This window comes from Macaca thibetana, chromosome 2 (genome assembly GCF_024542745.1).
Source record: "Macaca thibetana thibetana isolate TM-01 chromosome 2, ASM2454274v1, whole genome shotgun sequence".
Classification (NCBI taxonomy): Eukaryota; Metazoa; Chordata; class Mammalia; order Primates; family Cercopithecidae; genus Macaca; species Macaca thibetana.
The window spans coordinates 145433817-145454591 of record NC_065579.1 but is presented as its reverse complement, the minus strand read 5'-3'; the positions used below and the strand labels follow the sequence as shown (position 1 = coordinate 145454591).

Sequence of the window (20775 nt, the reverse complement as noted above, 5' to 3'; positions counted from 1 at the left end):
ACTTGGCCCAGGACAGGGCAGGTAAGACTCTCACTGGCACCTGGCTCTGCAGTTCAGTGAAGCAGGAAGCAGCAGGGAGGAGGCCCCAGCGGGTTATGAAGATTTGCAGATGGAATGGAGTGGCAACTCACCCAGGCGCCAGAGAGGTCTGCCAGGCCCAGATCAAGGGTAGCAGCAGTCCTGGGCTCCTCTCCAGCAATGCTCCCTCCCCTCCAGTCTACAGCCAGGAGGTCCTGCCCCCACCTGTGGTTTCTGCAATCTTTTACACAGGGGGTAAAACATAGGGGGTAAAATGAGCTCTCCTGCATTCTCACCTAACCCCAGCCCAGGGTCACTCACACTGGTATGAGTATATACCCACTGTTTTAGAACCTTCCCCCATTTCCCACTGCCCTTGGGGGCCTGTTTTGCAGTTGTCCATTTTTAGGGACATCTGTCAGAATAGACTTTGGCCTATTGCCCAACTGGACAGACAACTATCCCATATGCTGGACACCAGAGTGTCCCAGGGCTGGGGATCCTTCTGCTTCTACTAATTTTCCCAGCAATCCTTTGGGTCCCGTTTGCACTCCAGCTTAACCAGTAGGCTCAGGGAGAGCTAACACCCTTCTGAGACCACAGTTTGAGTTGTGGTCGGCAACTCCACTCTGGCCACCACACCTCGTCCAGGTCACAATCTCTAACTCTCGCTGGAATCAGAATGACTAAGCTTACAGGCCAGGCTGGTGTTAACTTTGTAAGACCTACCTCTCTGGAGACCAAGTTGAGGTCCCTGGCAAGGGCCCTGACCATTAACCCTGAAAACCCATTAATTCCCCCACCCACCTCGGCAATGGCTGATGTACCCCCCTGTGCGGGCAGACACACCCATCCCTCCTAAAGGACCGAACCTGTCTATCTCCCTGCCCCAGGTATTTTGTTCGTCCCAGGCCAGCAATTCCCACCTCTTGCTGAAGGCCCCTGGCTCCATCCAGGCTTACAATGGCCAACATATCTGGGGTATACGGACCCGAAGGGCCCGCCCTCCAACCTTGCCTGCCGAAAGCGCCCATCTCTATTCCACTCAGATTAAACGAGAGAGGCTGAAAGGTTTAAACGCTTTATTGTGCCCAAAAATAGGCCCATGGAATGAAGGGAAGCGCCGCGCAGCCCTGAGCCCTAAGCGATTGTTTGTCGCGCACCCAAAGGCAGGGAGGGTGGGGAGCCGGGAAGGGATGCGCGGCCTCCGCGTCCCCGCGCGCCTGGGCCCGGCCAACCAGCGGCCCCCGCCTGGTGGGCAGGCGCGGCCTCGGCCACCAGAGCCTAGGGGCCAGTAACCATGACGACGACCGTTGCCAAGGCCGAGAGCCAATGGAGGCGTCGCCAGGGCTGTTTCAAAAACCTAAAGCAAACAACGAAAAACGCTACATCGTTGGGGGAGGGGAAAGACAGAGAGGACCCGGGGCCCCTCCCTGAGGCTCAGACCAGGCCCCGCGGCCCTGGCCAGGGCGAGCCGTACAAAATCTACGTCACTTGGGGTAGAAAAACAAAAACATTGAAAAGCCCACGCCGGCCGCTCTGACCAGCCGGCACGCTCACTTGCGGCCCTTGGGCACTTTGGGGACGCTGGGCTTGGCCGCCTTCTTCACCTTCTTGCCCCCGGCGGCCGCCGTCTTCTTGGTCTTGCCGCCTTTGTCCTTCTTGGCGGCAGCGCCCTTCTTGTGCGAGCGTTGCTCCGGCTTCTGGCCCCTGGCGGGCTTCTTGTCCGCGCGACGGGAGCCGACCGCGCCTGGAGCCGCCTTCTTCGCTTTGTGCGCGGTGGGCGCCGGGGCGGTGGCGGCCGCCGGGGCTCCGCGCCGCTCCCCGCCGCCCTCCAGCTTCTTGCGGTTGAGCTTGAAGGAACCGTTAGCGCCGGTGCCCTTCACCTGTAGAAGCGTGTCGTTCTGCACCAGCGCCTTGATCGAGTACTTGAGGTAGGTGCGCCCGTTCTGCTGATCGAACCACGGAACCTTCTTGGCCTCGGTGTAGATCTTGGCTAGCGACGAGCCGTTGCGTTCGCCCAGCCTGCGGATGGTCTCCACCACCAGCTGGCTGTACTTGCCCGGCTGATTCTTCTTCTTGCTGTTCTTCCTCTTCTTAGATGGGGACAACGCCGCCGAGCCGCCAGCCTTGGTCACCTTCTTGGCCATCCCCTCCGCGGTCGTCACCGGCAGGGCCTCCTCGAGCTCCACAGACATGGTAGCAAGCGGGTTGGTGGCGGGCGGTGCGCGGAAGCCGGGGGGCCGCGCCGGGAAGAGGAAGGCAAGGGGCCGAGGGGGTGCAGGGGGGCTGGGGGCGCGCGGCGGCTCCAGGCGGGAGCGGCCGCGGCCGGGCCTGGGGCCGGGCGGCAGGGCTGGGGTGGGGGCCGGGCCGGGCCGGAGCGAGGGTTGGGGGGCCCGGGGCCGGGCTAGGGGACCGAGTTGGGGTCAGAGACCGAGTCCGAGCCGGCGGTTGGAGCTGGGGACGCAGACCTAGGCCGAGTTCGAGCGAAGAGAAATCCCGCCGAACGCGAGACACCGCCGCAGCTTCCACTGGCTCCTCTGGAACTCGCTGGGCGTGCGCGCTGCGCTCTGGCGGGAGGGCGCCTCTCTCGGCTTTTTATAGCTTCATGGCGGACCACGTTGAGAACAACAACAGCCTGGTCCGGGGCCAGCGCCAACTTGTGCTTCTTGGAGCCCCTTCTTGGGCCGCTGGCTTCTCGGATCGCGCCTCACCAGCGCCGCGGCGCCCACAGCGGGGCGCCTCGGACGGGGCTTGAGCTCCTGGCGCAGTGGAGAGGCGGCTTGCGTCCTGGAAGGGCTCAGCAAAGGCGAACGGAGAGGTGCACCCTAGGCTGCGGGAGCGCGAGAGGAGGGGGGCACTTCGTTTGGAGGCCAATAGCGCGGGCCCCAGGGGAGGCCCCACGGCCGGGAGCTTGGCAGCCGGCAGCCCAGAGAAGGCCACGGGCACCCGAGCCCTGGTCCGGCCCCGGGGGCTCCAGGCCTGCCCGCAAGAGGAGCTTTAATTTGTCCAAACTAACACAGGGCGCGCCCTCACGTGGTCGGCTGGGGCAACGTGAACTGCGCTAGGACATCCTCGGGGGTTTTCCGCCCCTTCCAAAGCGGATGGCGGATGGGAGGCACTCTCCAGCTGCACCCTGGGGTCTGGTTGTGCCTCTGGGGGCCTAGGCACAACCCGGGAAATGGAGGACGACAGCAGGGCCTCTCTGGGGACACTGCCTCGCCTCTCCCCCTACCCCGTTGCCGCTGATGTTCCCATGGCCTCATTTTGTGATCCACAAGTAGTTGCCGCCGGTCCTCCCAAAGCCAAATGGGGACTCCAGGGTGGGACAGGGTGGGCGGGGGTGAGGTTATGACCCCCAGAGGCGTACCTGTGAGAGGATGGGGAAGAGATTAGCTCTTAGTTCCTGGGCGCACCCCTCCCCCTCTCCCGTGCACAGGGAAATGATGGCGGCAACACAGCAAAGGAGACCATGTCCTGGAGAGGGTCCCGGGTCCGGGGCCCCACCCTCCCCGGGGGGCTTGTGCAAGCCTGGCGGCTCCATCTCTGCTGATTCCTGTATTGGGGGTGCAGAGGAGGCACAGGACAGTTTTTGTCGAAGCCAGTGCAGCCTCCACTTGGGGAAGCTGAGACCAGAGTAAGATGCTCGGGTAGGAGAGGGGATCTCTTTGGGGGTAGGTGATGTGTAGGGCACAGGAGTGGGGTTGGGGCTGGGGGGTGGCAGGGATGCAGGCAGGAAACAGTCTCCGGAGGCCTAGCATAGAAAAGCGATGGAGGGGTGAGGGGGAACAGGACGCTGGCGAATTGGGGTTCCCAGAGTGAGGGATAGGCACATTTACAGGTGGACAGAGCAACAGGCCCTGAAAAGGGGGTGGGTGGGTGCATTTGTGGCCTTGGACCCAAGCAGGCTTCTCTGAGTGAGGGCTGGCAGCGCCTCCCTTCTTCTCCAGCTCACCCCTTTCACACACACACACCCCATTTTGTCACCCTGACGAGGGAATAAGCCCTAGAGAGGAAGAAATTGTGTCTAGGAGGAAACGGTGAGCCTGGATGAGTTTCTTTGCCGGGAGGCTGGCAGGGGCATGGAACCGGGAACAGCCTTTGCCCTCCGGAGCACTGGGTACCCTGAGAAAAGTGAGAAGAGAGATTGCAGCTAGGTCCCTGCGGAGGAGGATGGGCTCCTTTACCAGGAAGGACTGGCTGAGTGGACTGAACAACACAGAACAACACAGAACAACATTGAGAGACTGAGGCCTCCACCTGCTTGAGGAAGGCCCATGTGAATTTCCTGACAGAATGGGGACAAGTTTCTGACAGCACCACCCAGCTGAGCCTGCGCAGACTGAACAGCTGTTTCCAGGCCAGGCTGGCTGCATGGAGGACATGAGAGGAGCAGCCAGCTGTGTGTACTGGACCCACTGATCAGGGTGCTCAGGACCAGGAGCCCTCTGAGGATGTGCAGAAGGGACTCTGGAGAGAGGAACGTGGCGGCCACAGCTGGAGTGACCGCAGTGTACAGAGATGGGATGGGAGCAGGAAACCCAAAAGAGCTGACCCTGGAACCAGGTGGAGGGGAGGCAGCCCAGCCATGCCAGAGAGGGTAATATGGTTTGGATCTGTGTTCCCACCCAAATTTTAGGTTCCATTTTAATCCTCAGTGTTGGAGGTGGGTCTTGATAGGAGGTGATCAGATCATGGGGGTGGATTCTAATGGTTTAGCACCATCCCCTTGGTGCTGTCCTCATGATAGTGAGCTATCATGAGATCTGGTTGTTTGAAAGCATGTTGCACCTCCCCTGAACTTCTCTTGGTCCTGCCCCTGCCATGCAGGACACCTGCTCCACTTCACCTTTCACCATGAGTAAAAGCTCCTTGAGGCTTCCCAAGAAGTAGATGCCCCATGCTTGCTGTACAGCCTGCAGAACCGTGAGCCAATTAAACCTCTTTTCTTTATAAATTACTCAGTCTCATGTAGTTCTTTATAGCTTTGTGAGAATGGACTAATACAAGGGGCTTGAGCTTAGGTCTTCTGAAAAGTCAAAGGGTGAGGAGAAGTGATACCCTTGAAGGAGTCCCAGCCATGGGTGACAGGGCCATCGCTCGGCCTCTTGTGCAGCCACTACGGGGAGAGGAGTTTGCTGGACATGCCACTCTGGAGCTGGCTGCAGCCACAGGCTGGGCCAGGGACACTCCTGGGTCATCCATGCTGGGGAAAGGGAGGATGCGCTAGTGGAGACCGAGGGACAGGGTCAGGGAGGAAGGCAGGACCCAGGTGTAGCCTCCTTCATGAAATCTGAGGAGAGGAGATGCGAGAGAGAAGGACTGGGCACCACAGCCACTCACAAAGTGGAGCTGCCGTCTGGGGGACTGAGGAGAGTGGCCAGGCTCCTGGCCACCGTGCCCTGGGGCACCTGGCTGGGACTGCAGGGGAGAAGCAGTCAGCACAGGACTGGAGCCCTGCGGGCAGGGCAGTGCTGTCCAGTCCCAGGGGCAGGAAATGAAGGATGCAGCTCAGACCCCATGCCAGCGTCAGTGGGCACGTGGCCTGGGGGCCAGCTCCTCCGCCTGTGAGGGGAGGGCTGCTTTTGTCAAGAGGGAGACTGCCTGTGGCCCAGGGCTCAGAAGACTAATTCTAGACTTGGGGAGCTGGCAGGGACTAAGTGGGATCTTCACCTGCCCTCATGATATGGTGGAGGCAACTGAGGCCTGAGGAGGGGGTTAGCCAGAAGGAGACCAGGACTCAGGCTGGGGTCTTGCAGCCTTCAGGGTGTCTCTTACCCCCCATACTCCTGGTCACCCTTCCTGCATTACCCCTCCAAGGAAACCATAGGTGGGGAAGGTCCCAGATCCTCAACCAAAAAAAAATGGCCAAATAAAAGAAAAGGAGCTTCTGGAAGTGGCCAGGGCCTAGCAGAGACCAGGGCAAGACCATGTACCCAGCACCTGAGTCGCGCCCTTCCCTGGGCCTGGCCAGTCTGAAGGAGGCTCTGGCTCGTGAGCAGTGGGGTTTCTGGGGACGGAATCCAGAAGGGGCTCTATGGCTGCTGGGCTCTCTCCCTCCTCCCTGTTTCGGGGATTGTTCAGTCCTGGGGCTGCAAACACCACCAGTACCCTGATGATGCAGTTCATTTCTCTAGCCCGAGGTCGGCCTCTCTCCCATGCAGACCCCAGCATCCCGCTCCTCCTGCCGCTCTCACCTGGAGTCTAGGTGTGGCCAACACAGACCCCGCTCCTCCCAAACTTTTGCCAGTGATTCTGCCCAGAGACAGGAACTGCTCCCTGATTTCCCTACTCTCTCATCCAACCCATGGCTTCCTGCCTGTTTACCCCAGAACTGGTCCCACAGCCACCGAGCCCCCACCCTCTCTACCCTTTCCCCCCGGCCTCCTGTTCTCTCCGCACAGCCCCAGCACAGAAGTCTGAGTAGTGGGTCCTGGGTCTGCCAAAAGGTCTCCAGTGGCTTCTCACCAGACATAGGGTAAAGTCTCCCAACACCTTTGCCACTAGCCTCTACCAAGGCTCTGACCGCAGCTCCCCCACTCAGTGCTCAGCCTCACAGCCTTTTTTGCTGCCCACACATACCCAGAGGGCTTTCATGACCTGGGGCTTGCTGGGGTGGCCCCATGGCTGGCTCCTGCCCTGGCCAGCCTCCCTAGACCCCTCCTCAGGTGCTCCTATCAGAGCACCCTCCCTGCCTGGCTCACAGCACCTGCCATCTAGTGTGTCCATTGAGTTGTGGGCTGTGAGCTAAGTGCAGGGTGGGGGCTGTCATGCTTGTAGCTGCACCAAGGCGGGGTGAACGCAGCACGCTCCCAACACAGACACACCTGCGGCAGCAGCGGATGGGAGGGAGGACAGGGGTTAGGAGCTCCTCCTGGCTGAGCTGTGACCCGGGCTGTCCTTCAAACCCTGGGTGTGATTCCTTCCCCACCACCACTGCCCAGCCTCAGTCTCCCAGTTTGTATAAAAGGGCTAGATGTGTGGAGTCTGAATGATCCAGCTTGACAGTCTGATTCTGGGCCTCCAGACACACACCATTCACACCCACAGTTCACACCCACAGACACATTTACCCTCACACATGCTCACCATTCACGTGCACACTTCACACATGTACACCTACTCACAGTCACATGCTCAGACACGCTCACACCATTTACACTTACAGTTCACATGCACACCTCACCTATTCACACACAATTTACCCTCCCACTCACATGCTCACACACCATTCACACAGTTCACATTCATACACATATCTACCCATCCATTCACACATATATGCACATACACTCATATCTACACATTTACCCTCACACATACCATTCACACCCACAGGTTCACACATTCACCTACTCACACCTGTCATCCTGTCATTCACGTGCTCACAAAATGGTCACACAGTTTACCCCTCACACCCACATGCTCACCCATTCACACACCATTCACACTCACAGATTCATACACATTCACCTACTCAGACACATCATCCACCCATTCACATGCTCACACACACATTCACACAGGCATGTGCCCTTCACACTCATAAGCTCACCATCACATACCCTTCACACCCACAGGTTCACACACACATTCACATGCTCCCACTCACTCCCCTCACACACACATGCTGATTTACATAGCCACTTGCACATGTACACACACGCTCACATTCGCACAGGTTCACCCATTCACACACACTTGACACATTTACCCTCACATTCACCCACTCACCATTCCCACTCACCAGTTCACATGCACTCACCCAAGCTCACACTTGACCATGGACACACCCTCAAACATAGGGGCTCACACACACATGAGCCAATGCACACTGACCTAGCCATTCATACTCAAACACATCCTCACATACCCACACAGCTCTACACATACCCACTTTCTTACACATTCACACACTGACACATTCAAACACACCCATTCTCACATCCTCAAAAACACCTGTGGCCACTTCCTCACTCACACACAAAGTCGATGCCAACTGCAGGGAAAAACGTGGCGTCAGCTAGGGTCTCGCTGGAGGCTCTCCCTGCCTTCGCCCTCTCTGTCCTGTCTCGTTTCCACCCTCATATTCTGGGGACCTTGAGACTGATGCACACAAACACACAGGCCCATGACAGAGGCCCCAGAATCTGGTGGCACCTACCAGAGCTCAGGCTGCAGTGGGAAGAACCCCTGACCACAGAGCCAGCTGCAGGGCGCTGCCTCCCTGACCAGACACAAGCTCCCAGCATACACCCGTGCCCACTCATCATCTGCTGGGAGGTCAGCGACCACACCTCTGCTCCCAGACCAGAGGAAACAACACCAGAACCCAAGGGGCCAGGATGGTGACACACCTGAGTGGGCAAGGGAGCCGGTGCCAGTGCACAGACAGGACACCAGTCACTACACCAGGGGACAGCAGGCCTGATGTGCCGTGCCCTGCACTGACCATGAGGACTCAAACCCCATCTGAGGCGAGTCCTGCAGGCTAATGCCATGTGCAAGCAGGAGGGTCAAAGCAGTGACACGTCCCATGTGATGGGGTTGGAGATACTTATGCCTTGAATTTGAATGTTTTCTCTAAGGGCATATATCTATATCTATATACAGATATATATAGCTTTCAAAACACAACTTTTAGAAAAATAAATGTTAATGAAATTCAAATCTGTATTCCAGAATTTATTGTATTTTCTTTTCTCTATTTTTTCACTATTGGTTTTTGTTGGGCTTTTCCTGATTACAAAAAATGCATTGCTATGATGGAAACCTCAAGAAACAACAGAAATCATAAAGACTGTGATTTAAAGTAGGCCACTAGAGAGTAATGTTAAAAGTAACAGAATGAGGCTGGACATGGTGGCTCATGCCAGCACTTTTGGAGGCCATGGTAGGAGGATCACTTGAGGTCAGGAGTTCAAGACCAGCCTGGCCAACATGGTGAAACCCTATCTCTGCTAAAAATACAAAAATTAGCTGGGCATGGTGGTGTGCACCTGTAGTCCCAGCTACTCGAGAGGCTGAGGCAGGAGAATCACCTGAACACGGTAGGCAGAGGTTGCAATGAGCTGAGACTGCGCCACTGCACTCCAGCCTGGGTGACAAAACAAGACTCTGTCTCAAAAGAAAAAAAAAAAAAAGCCGGGCGCGGTGGCTCAAGCCTGTAATCCCAGCACTTTGGGAGGCCGAGACGGGCGGATCACGAGGTCAGGAGATCGAGACCATCCTGGCTAATATGGTGAAACCCCGTCTCTACTAAAAATATAAAAAACTAGCCGGGCGAGGTGGTGGGCGCCTGTAGTCCCAGCTACTCGGGAGGCTGAGGCAGGAGAATGGCGTAAACCCGGGAGGCGGAGCTTGCAGTGAGCTGAGATCCGGCCACTGCACTCCAGCCTGGGCGACAAAGCGAGACTCCATCTCAAAAAAAAAAAAAAAAAAAAGTAGAATGGACAAAAAGCCACAATCCTATGAAAATACAAAAGGAATGCACCCAGAAGTGGGGGTCTCACGTACCTTTATTGCGTACTGATGGGTACTTGTCTTTGGTTGCCATGGAAACGTCAAGATGCTGGGATACAGGGTGATGGGGATGTGAATTGCCACCTCCTGCTGGTTCCACACAGGCACCCATAGTGTGTGGACCCCTCCATCCTACAAGGGGTGAAAGTGCCATACGTCATCATGACAACCATGTCGTCAGCAGTCTTTCCCAGTCACCAGACCCCCATCCCTCCCTGGGGATCAGGCCACAAAGGTGGATTTTGTGGGAGAGTGGAGAAGAAGGTTCCAGACACCCTGCCACTCTCTCGTTCTCCACGGGGATGGCTTTCCATGGCTCTGCTACAGCCACTCCTGGAAGTGCTGCCTGACTGAATCCTCAGGGCACCCTGGCAGGATGAATGTCGTCTCTCCCCCACTTTACAGATGGGGAAACTGAGGCCTGAGAGCTAAAGCAGCCTGCCCAACCTCCAGAGCTGAGGAGGCTGACTCTGGCAGGAGTCACTGTCGGTGCATGGGCGTTTCTTCCTGTTACGGCCTGTGGCCCCTTCCAGGCCAGGAGGTCTCCTGTGCGGGATAGGAAAATGGGAACACCAAGGCCAATTTTCCAATCATCAGAGCTTTGCTCCCTAAGGCTGATAGGCTTCTTAAAGACAAGGGAAAAAAGAACCCAGGATGCAAGTAGCCCAAACAGGCAAAGGTACGCTGGTGACCCAACTCCCTGGGACTCATGGCCCTCCTGGGCTGACATTTCTGCCTACAGAGGGGGGCTTCATAAGCCAACGCAGGGGAGACACCAACTTGCCTGGTCCACCACAGAGGTGAGGGCCACGTCAATGGCCGTCTGTCCCCTCTTTAGTGCCCTGACGTGATGGTACAACCCATTCTGGGAGGACGAGAGCACCTCAAAGAACTCAGCAGGAAGCACAGTTTCAATTTGGATGTTCTGGAAGGTGAGGCAGGACAGGAGAGAGGTGCTTCTGGGGTGACTCTGGAAAGTCAGAGTTTGGGCAAGAAGCTACAGGACTCAAACCAGCAGCCAGGCCAGGCCAAGGGGCCCCCTGGGGCTCAGCAGCCTTCACTAGCAGCAGATGGGTGGGCCAGGCCCTGGAACAGAGCTCTGACCACTACGGCCTTTGTCCCCACTGAGGCCGCCCTCCCTGCGTGCCCGATGACCTGCACTCCTGTTTCATCTCCCTGTGTGGCACCTGGGGCAGCTTGGAGCCTACTGAGGTCTCAACAAGGAACAAGTAAATGCAAAAAAAGGACATCACGTCCCCTACAGCTAACTGCAAATGGTGACCATCCCAGCCCTTGTTTGATAACACGAGCAAAGCAATGACTTCTGTAAGGACACCGAGAGGAACCTCACCTCCTTTTTTTTTTTTTTTTTTTGAGACGGAGTCTAGCTCTGTTGCCCAGGCTGCAGCGCAGTGGTGCGATCTCAGCTTACTGCAAGCTCCATCTCCTGGGTTCCTGCCATTCTCCTGCCTCAGCCTCCCGAGTAGCTGGGACTACAGGCGCCCGCCACCATGCCCAACTAATTTTTTTTATATTTTTAGTAGAGACAGGGTTTCACCTGTGTTAGCCAGGATGGTCTCGATCTCCTGACCTCGGAACCTCACCTCCTTCTGAAACCTCCAACGCAGGGCCAGGCGCGGTGGCTCACACCTGTAATCCCAGCACTTTGGGAAGCCATGGCGGGCGGATCACGAGGTCAGGAGATTGAGACCATCCTGGCTAACACGGTGAAACCCCATCTCTACTAAAAATACAAAAAAATTAGCCGGACGTGGTGGTGGGCACCTGTAGTCCCAGCTACTTGGGAGGCTGAGGCAGGAGAATGGTGTGAACCTGGAAGGCGGAGGTAGCATTGAGCCGAGATCATGCCACTGCACTACAGCCTAGGGGACAGAGCGAGACTCCGTCTCAAAAAACAAACAAATAAATCTCCAATGCCACCTGGAAGGGCCTGGAGGCACTCACTGATGAGACTGGAGTTTCTCACAGGGGACAGAGAGGCGGCCAAGACTCCTGTACATTTCCCCATCTGTCTGACACCCCTTTCCAGAACCAGAAAGCAAGCTGAGCTCGGCCTCTGTCATGCAGGGTTCCAGGTATTTGGGGCTCAGCAGGCAGAAGGCCAGGACATGCTCCCTGACCCTCTGCAGGGCAGGAGGAGAATGGATTCTCTGAGGTCCCTAGCTTGGGGAAAAGGGGGTGGGAGAGTGGCGGGCAGAGACCTCCTCCCTATCCCCCTCTCCTGGAACCCTGCCGCTGTGGCACCCTCTGCTCTCCAGCCCGACAGGGGCTCCATGGCGGGGCCGGTGTGCAGGCTCACAGGCTCTGGAGATGCCCCGGGACGCCTCCGCATTATCTCCCACAGACCCGGGAGCGCCGCTAGACACAGGACCCCTCCTCGGTTGACCTGCATGGGGGCTCCTGTTGCTTTGGGGGCTGTTTCCAGCAGCTGCGTCAGGCAACGACCCCACCTCATCCCCCAGGCAGGACAAGCAGGCACTCACGTCAGATAAATAGACCTTGTTGCTGAAATTGTCAAAAACTTCAATAGTGATTTCATACAGGCGGCCGGTCTCCAGCACCCACCTGTCACCAGGGTGAACGGTGAACCCTAAAACAGGCAGGGGAGCCTGAGCACTCAGGCCTCAGATGCAGCAGGGTGGAGGAGGATGGGACCACCACCCTCAGCACAGGGGCCCTCAGCATCCACATGGGAAGCCCCACCCCACCCACCTGTGGGCCCCACGCCACCCACCTGCGGGTCCCACGCCACCCACCTGGGAGCCCCACGCCACCCACCTGCGGGCCCCATGCCACCCACCTGCGGGTCCCACGCCACCCACCTGCGGGCCCCACGCCACCCACCTGCAGGCCCCACAACTATGGCCCTGGCCTCCTCCATGGAGAGGGAACTGCTGCTGAGGAACAGATGCCTGATGCCGCCTTCAGCCCTGAGTCCTGAGCTGACCTCCCGAGGACCAAACCTGGACTCATCCCACTCTATCTGAAGAAGGCTCCTTCAAACTCGTTCCTATCCTCCGTGGGTCTACACTCAGAATCCTAGCAGCTCTGTCCTCAACACACAGCAGGGCTATGCTCTGAAGTGTTAATAGGTCTATAGTGTTCACAGTAGCACTAGTCCGAACCTTTGGGGGGGTCTATGCTCTGAGGAGGGATGGACATAGACTCCAAGAAAGTGATGATTCTGGAAAAGGAACATGTCAAAGTTTGTTGATCAAACCCGAACACAAGGTTTGTCAGAATCTACCACAGCATTCCCTATTAACACCTCCCACTGGGGACCGGACAACACTACGTCTCACTCTCCCCAGATCCCAGCTTGGGGAGATGTCGGGGACGTGGTGGAGCCTGCAGTGTGGGCTGCTGGGCAGACCTGACTTCAGGGATCCTTCCCACACAGCCTCCCACTTCAGCCTGCATTTACAAACGAGCCCACCATTCCCCTGCACAAGAGCAATCTGCCACCATGCTTCCATCTCCCCAGCATCTGCCAGTGCCAGGCCACACGGTGATTTATTTCCTTGCCTGGTTACTCTAGGTGTCACATGTCGAATTGACCACAAATCCAGGACAATCCTGCTCCAACCAGCCTGGGTGTCTGGTATTTCTATTATCATTTGGCTCAGGTGCAGAGCTGCCTGGAAGCTTGTGGGGCCTGACATGGCAAGGGACTGGGGGCTGTCAGAAGGGGACGGGGAACCAGTATCCCCCTCAATATCCAATGTGCGCCAGGCCCAGAGAGGGGCCCTGAGTGGATCCATCTGCCGAGCTGGGCATGGGATCCCCTCCGGCTCTGTTTCCCAGGGCAGGAGGCTGAGGCTTAGGTGGGTAACGTTCCCTGGCTAAGGCCACAGGCAGGAAGTGACAAAGCCAGGACTGGAATCCAGGTCTCTGACTCTGTCCTGTGGTTGTGGTTTTACAAACACCAGAAACCACAGAGCTGGTCCAGAAAGCTCTGCCTTCAGGAGGGCAACTCAGCTCTCAAAGGCATGAGGATGTGAGGACGTCTGCCTGGAGTCACCGTGAGCTGAGCCCTGGAGAACGTTGTGATGGAGGAACCACCACGTCCCCAACATCCCCTGTGGCCCAGAGCTGGACTTTAATGGAGTAATGGTGGGTGGATCATGAGGTTAGGAGATCGAGACCATCCTGGCCAACATGGGGAAACTCTGTCTCTACTAAAAATACAAAAATTAGCTGGGCATGGTGGCTCGTGCCCGTAGTCCCAGCTACTTGGGAGGCTGAGGCAGGAGAATCGCTTGAACCTGGGAAGCAGAGACTGCAGTGAGCTGAGATTACACCACTGCACTCTAGCCTGGTGACAGAGTGAGACTCCATCTCAAAAAAACAAAAACAAAAACAAAAACAAAAAAACAGATGACGGTAAACTCCCCAACAAAGGACTTATAATTACAAAGGGGTGAGAAGGCGACTTCCCCAGATCAGAAGCAAGTGGAAGAATGGAGTCTCACTTCGGTGATATTCCCGCCAAAGACGCAGCACTCAGAGCCTGGCCATGAAGGAACAGCAGATAAACCCAAAATGAGGGCTGCTCTACAGATAACCAGACTGTCCTCTTCACAAGTGTCACGGTGTCCAAAGTCAAAGCCCAGGAGACTGTCCCAGGCTGACAGAGACTAAGAGAAACAGGACACATGCAGCAGGTGACTCAGGGCTGGGATTTTTCTTTTTGCTGAAAGGGATAAAACTGGGACAAATGGCCGGGCATGGTGGCTCATGCCTGTAATCCCAGCACTTTGGGAGGCCGAAGCGGGCAGATCATGAGGTCAAGAGATTGAAACCATCCTGGTCAACATGGTGAAACCCCGTCTCCACTAAAAATACAAAAATTAGCTGGGTGTGGTGGCGCATGCCTGTAGTCCCAACTACTCGGGAGGCTGAGGCAGGAGATTCGCTTGAAACCTGGAGGCAGAGGTTGCAGTGAGCTGAGATGGTGCCACTGTACTCCAGCCTAGTGACAGACGGACTCCTGTAATCCTAGCACTTTGGGAGGCCGAGGCGGGCAGATCACAAGGTCAGGAGATCGAGACCATCCTGGCTAATACAGTGAAACCCCGTCTCCACTAAAAATACAAAAAAAATTAGCCGGGTGTGGTGACACATGCCTGTAGTCCCAGCTACTCAGGAGGCTGAGGCAGGAGAATCGCTTGAATCCGGGAGGTGGAGGTTGCAGTGAGCCAAGGTTGTGCCACTGCACTCCGGCCTGGGCAACAGAGTGAGACTCCGTCTCAATTAAAAAAAAAACTGGGACAAATGACCAAACTCGAGTGAGGTCTGAAGACAGTCGGCATCAGTGTTCGTTTCCTAGCACCATAACTGCACGGTGGCCATACAGGACAATGTCATTGATGGTCATAAAGCACTTGAAAATCATCAAGGTGATGAGACATGAGGCTGGCAACTGGCTTTCAGGTGAGGGAGGGAAACCTCTTTTTGGACTGCACTGGCAGATTTTCTACAGGCCTGAAGTGCTGCAAAAGGAGACTCAAACATGAAATAAAACTTTAAAAAAAGGGATCATGCTCTTTAAAAAAAATCACATAGCAAAACTTGAGGCAAGCAGCACAGTCGCGAATACAAGCTGAGACCCTGGGCCTTCACCAGCGCTGGCCAAGGACCCGTGTGGCTCTGCTCCTGCCCTGTCCCACATGTGGCAGCACTTGCCGTGCAGCCAGTGAGCCCTGGACAGGAGGCTTGTGCATCTCAGGAACTGAACTGCTCATTTCCTTTTCTTTTCTTTTTTTTTTGAGACGGAGTCTCGCTCTGTCGCCCAGGCTGGAGTGCAGTGGTACAATCTCGGCTCACTGCAATCTCCGCTTTCAGGGTTCACGCCATTCTCCTGCCCCAGCCTCCTGAGTAGCTGGGACTACAGGTGCCTGCCACCATGCCCGGCTATTTTTTATTTATTTATTTATTTTGTATTTCGAGTAGAGACGGGGTTTCACTGTGTTAGCCAAGATGGTCTTGATCTCCTGACCTCATGATCCACCTTCCTCAGCCTCCCAAAGTGTTGGAATTACAGGCATGAGCCACTGTGCCTGGCCAAACTGCTCATTTTCTAACTACAAGTAAATAACCCTGGGGCCTGTGGCTCCCACATGAGAGTGCAGATCCACATGGATCTGAGTTCAGACTCCAGTTCTACCTTCCCTGAGCTCAGACAAACAGCTCGGCCTCTTCAGGTCTCAGCCTCTATGACCACTCAATGGAGAGTACAGTGGCGTGCAAGCTCGCATGGCTGCTGGGAGGATAACACAGGTCAAGAAGTTTAAGGCGTCCACCTCACAAAGGGTCCGTGTACACCACTGTGGGCTGACTTAACTTGTTCCACCTGAGACCAGCGGGCACAGCTGGCCCATATCCCAGCAGAAACCTGGCTGCCCTTTAACTGATCCCCCTGTTACGAGGACAGAACTTGAAGATTCTGCTGCAAGTCCCGAAAGTGCAGAGGGAGGGCCCGGGGGCGGTGGCTCACACCTATAATTCCAGCACTTTGGGAGGCCGAGGCGGGCAGATCACAAGATCAGGAGATCCGAGACCATCCTGGCTAACAGGATGAAACCCCGTCTCTACTGAAAATACAAAAAATTAGCCGGGCATGGTGGCAGGCGCCTGTAATCCCAGCTACTCAGGAGGCTGAGGGAGGAGTATCGCTTGAACTCAGGAGGCGGAGGTTGCAGTGAGCCAAGATCGCACCACTGCACTCCAGCCTGGGTGACAGAGCGAGACTCCATCTCAAAAAAAAAAAAAGAAAGAAAGAAAGAAAAGAAAAGAAAAGAAAGGAAGTGCAGAGGGAGAGGGCCGACTTCTCACCCAGCACCCGGCGCTCACTAGATGGACTTCCCATCCAAGATCTGTGAGAGAGTTGTGTCTCACCAGATTACTTCCCCTGGAGGTCAACACCCAAAACTCAAACCAAAATCTTTTGTGTATCATTCCCAAGACGTGAAACATAATCAAAGGCTCTGAAGTTTGCTGTGGCAAAGGCAGGAAAGATCTGATGCTTTGGGAAAGACTATCTTTAAGTATCAGCGTGAGGACTATGATGGCAAACACAGCACACTTCAGAGCCCAGAGGCGCCATCTCTGTATGTTGTTAAAATACAGAGAGAACGAATCAGATTTTACACATTTATTTCTGCTTTCACAGCTCCCTTCCAAGGCTTCATAGCCTCAGGTGTAACCCTCGTGCTCCCCAGAAGCCTCTCCCGTTGGGTCCTACCTGGGGTGCAGTTCCCTATCTCCCGTCTTCATCCTCACTGCTGCGCGCATCGCGTGGTGTCCAGGGCCACAAACATCAGCAAGAATGGTATTCCAGTGAGTGACTCACCCATCCCTCCTACTCCACTGAGGTCACATTAGATGGCACAAGATCACCCTTCTCTGTCCTCTGGGCTCTCTTACCTTCCTTGGGCTCTATGGAGTTCGAGGCCATCAATGAGGCGTTGCTGACAATTGTAAATCGTCAAGTGAGAAGGTCTCCTTTCCTCCTCTCACTTCCCCATTTTCACTGCAGCGTTACAGCTCTCAGCTACAGACTTATCTACCTGGAATTGCAACTGTGATGGAAACATTGTGAGGTAGATGAGCTCATTCAACAGACCTGGGCTGGGCTCAGAGCAGCTACCCAAGTGTTCTGTATGGAGGGAAATGCTCTCTGTGCTGTTGAGTGCTATGGTCAGTGGCAAATAACTCCTAGGGACACGTGAAATGTGGCTGTTGGAGTGTTTCATTGCACTGTAATTAACTGAATGAATTAATTAAGTTAGTTATAAGCAACACCTCCGGGTAGTGGCCACCACACAGAAGAGCGCAGCTTCAGAGATATAAAGATGAAGAAGACATGATTCTTCTACCCTGGTGTTTTCTTGCAGAGTAGGTGACTGCTGTGATCCAGTCACCCATTTATGGGAGCTTCCTGGGCACAGGTACAGGGGCCAGGCACTCTGTGAGGCCTGGGGATGCTGCAGCGGGGAGCACAGCATCCAGGTCAAGGGTTCCCAGCAGGGGCTGCACTTGTATACAGAGATGAAAAGCACGAACCAGCAAAGTCCACACAGGATCAGAGCAGCAGGGACAGAGGGGATGGGGACACCTTACTGTCTTCAGGAGCCCACTCTCATCTCCTCTGATCCTGGATCAGAGCCCGAGAAGGCACCTGGATTAGTGTGGGACCCAGCAGGCTAGACAGGGTGAGGATGAAACCTTTCCACGCCTGAGCTAGATCCCAGCCCAGTGATGTGCTTATCAGAACCTCTGGGAGGACTAAGTTGGGCTGCCCAGGGCTGAGCTCTGGGATGACAAGGAATGGGAAGGCCTCAGTTCTTGCCCTGGCAGTGACCAGCCATGGCTAGGATTCACTCTCACTTAGACGGAGCACAGAAATCACTGTGCAGATGGCTGTGGCTGGATGATGGTGTACTGACTTTTCTGAACTTTAAACCCTGGAATCCATCCTCCCCCTCCTGTCCACACACGGCCTGGACATTCTTGTGACTTCTCTCAGCCCTACTGTACTCCTCCCTCTTCTGGTCCAGCCCAGGGCCCCGAGCCCTGCCTTCTCCCATGGAGTCCATGGGCGGCTGTCTCGGAACTCCTAGAGCCCTTGGTCTTGGTGTCACTCATTTGAACATTTCATCCCTCACAGCAGGTGTCTCCTCAGGCACCACTGGGAAACTATTCTAGACAGCAATGGTTCTTGGAGACTCTTACTATAAGAAACATGTTTCTTGGGGGGAAAGTGACATTTTTAAAATTGAGCAGTCTCACTTATTTATTATTATTATTTTGTGGGGAAAAATTTTGACACCTACAGAGCAATCAAATTCTGTTAAAACAAAGTGTGTCACACAGTATTCATGGTCAAAGGGATTCTGAAGCCATGATTTTGCCTCATTTGATATTTTGTGTTTACTTCAACAAACACCTTGACTTGTTTCCTTGCAAAGGAGTTGGGAAGTAACAAGAACCTATTTCAGTGAGTGGGTCCTACCAGGCCGAGTGAGCATCGTCCTGCCCCCCGTGGCTGAGTTTATCTTTCTCCCCCTTGCAATGCGCACCCTACTATGTCCTCCTCCTAGGAAGGAAACCACATCTCCACCCTGAGGCTGGGTCCCTGAAGAAGCCCCTTGTTTCTCTTTCATTCTATAGTGTGTGTTGCTCCACCACCCAGAAGCCATGGTTGGTGTAAGTAACAGGAGAGATTATCCACGTGGAAATGGAATTACCTATTTTCGGCCACATTATCTGAAGTGGAATAGTAGACCTCAATTGAGAAAGCTGGAGGGAAATTGCCCCAATTTGTCTAGAGGATCCTCGTTTCTCAGAGTCCTCCCAGAACTAGGTGTGGGGCTCACTGTAGAAGGAGGCCCAGCCTGGCGTCCATGTGTTTACGATGGGGAGGGTTAATTCCGAGGCTTCCTGTAATAAAAAGGCTTGGGGGATGTGGAGAGGTATAAGGATGAAGCATCAATGGGGGGACTCTTCCTCCTTGAAATCCTAGTGTTTGAGGAGCAAGGACTCTGGGGTTCCTGCAGTCTCTGTCCTGGCAAGTGTTCCACACAGAGGGACCCAGGAACAGGATTAAAATCCCAACTGATGCCAAATTCATAGTAGAAGCTTAGAGTCTATCCCAGGAAGTAGAGGTGGGAAGAAAGTGCATGGGATTTGGAATCAAAGGGTTAATCTAAACCTGTCACCTAATGGTAGTATATTTTATTCTATAGATCAAATAATTATTTGAATTTTATAACAATACTTAAGACACACAATTCTTGTTTAATGTATTAAAAACATTTAAATGTGGCCAGGTGCGGTGGCTCAAGCCTGTAATCCCAGCACTTTGGGAGGCCCAGACGGGCGGATCACGAGGTCAGGAGATCAAGACCATGCTGGCGAACACGGTGAAACCCCATCTCTACTAAAAAATACAAAAATCTAGCCGGGCGAGGTGGTGGGCGCCTGTAGTCCCAGATACTCGGGAGGCTGAGGCAGGAGAATGGCGTAAACCCGGGAGGCGGAGCTTGCAGTGAGCTGAGATCCGGCCACTGCTCTCCAGCCTGGGCGGCAGAGCGAGACTCCGTCTCAAAAAAAAAAAAAAAAAAAAAGAAAAGAAAAGAAAAATGGCCGGGTGCAGTGGCTCATGCCTGTAATCCCAGCACTTTGGGAGGCCGAGGCAGGTGGATCACGAGGTCAGGAGATCGAGACCATCCTCGTTAACATAGTGAAACCCCATCTCTACTAAAAATACAAAAAATTAGCCAGGCATGGTGGTGGGCACCTGCAGTCCCAGCTTACTCCAGAGGCTGAGGTAGGAGAATGGCGTGAACCCGGGAGGCGGAGCTTGCAGTGAGGTGAGATTGCGCCACTGCACTCCAGCCAGAGCGACAGTGCAAGACTCCCTCTCAAAAAAAACCAGAAAAACAAACAAAAAACCAAAGCTAGCTGGGCTTGGTGGGCCATACTTGTGGTCCCAGCTACTCAGGAGGCTGAGGTGAGAGGAAGTTAGCTGTGATTAGGCCACTGCACTCCAGCCTGGGTGGCAGAACAAAACCCTGTCTCAAAAAATAAAAAACTTAAATGTCTTGACTTAAAAAAAAAAGGGTGTTTTACGTCTATGTAAATCTACATAAAGATAATTGTCATTCAGAATGACAAAACAGAAATACAGATATATAATTCACACATAAAAACATAAAGTTACGTTAATGTTTACAATCAGATTGTGGTAGTCACTGCATAAATCTGTGATTATATTAGATTATATACTACATGTGCATAAATTTTATGGCATGCGAATTTTATCTTATTAGCACTATTTTAAAATGAATGGCTTCATATTCTAGTGTTAAGAGATGACTTTATTTAAAACATAAGCTAATAATTTACATTAGACTCACTAAAAAAAGTTACAAAGGGAATTTCCAGATCACCCCCATCTCCATGTACTAAGAGGTTTTTCTGCTTTTCAGTGCCTTGAAATCAGTGAGGTATAGTTAGGAAATTACAAAGTCACTGCTTTTTAAATGAGGAGGTTACTGGGTGAGGCAGAGTTGGGAGAGACATTCCTTTCACATGGAAACTTCTGGAACCTGCAGAAAGCAAGCGTATGGTTAGGCGACCTTCCTCAGGAGCTATTGGAAAAAGACTTTAGATCCAAGGCTCGTAGTTTACGTAAACAGATAGGGTCATTTC

General features: G+C 54.3%; 3 protein-coding genes across 3 annotated transcripts in view; all 3 read right to left on the bottom strand.

The window, feature by feature from the left end:
* Positions 1-20775, bottom strand: part of MBD4 (methyl-CpG binding domain 4, DNA glycosylase) — a 332365-nt gene that overhangs the window by 198151 nt on the left and 113439 nt on the right. The gene's annotated exons all lie outside the window — the stretch shown is intronic.
* ISY1 (ISY1 splicing factor homolog) overlaps positions 1-20775 on the bottom strand; it is a 285043-nt gene that overhangs the window by 203265 nt on the left and 61003 nt on the right. The window lies entirely within an intron of this gene.
* On the bottom strand, positions 1084-3144 carry LOC126949155 (histone H1.10). Its single transcript, XM_050781777.1, has one exon. The coding sequence runs from the start codon at positions 2214-2216 to the stop codon at positions 1575-1577; it is 642 nt and encodes a 213-aa protein (XP_050637734.1). The 5' UTR covers positions 2217-3144; the 3' UTR covers positions 1084-1574.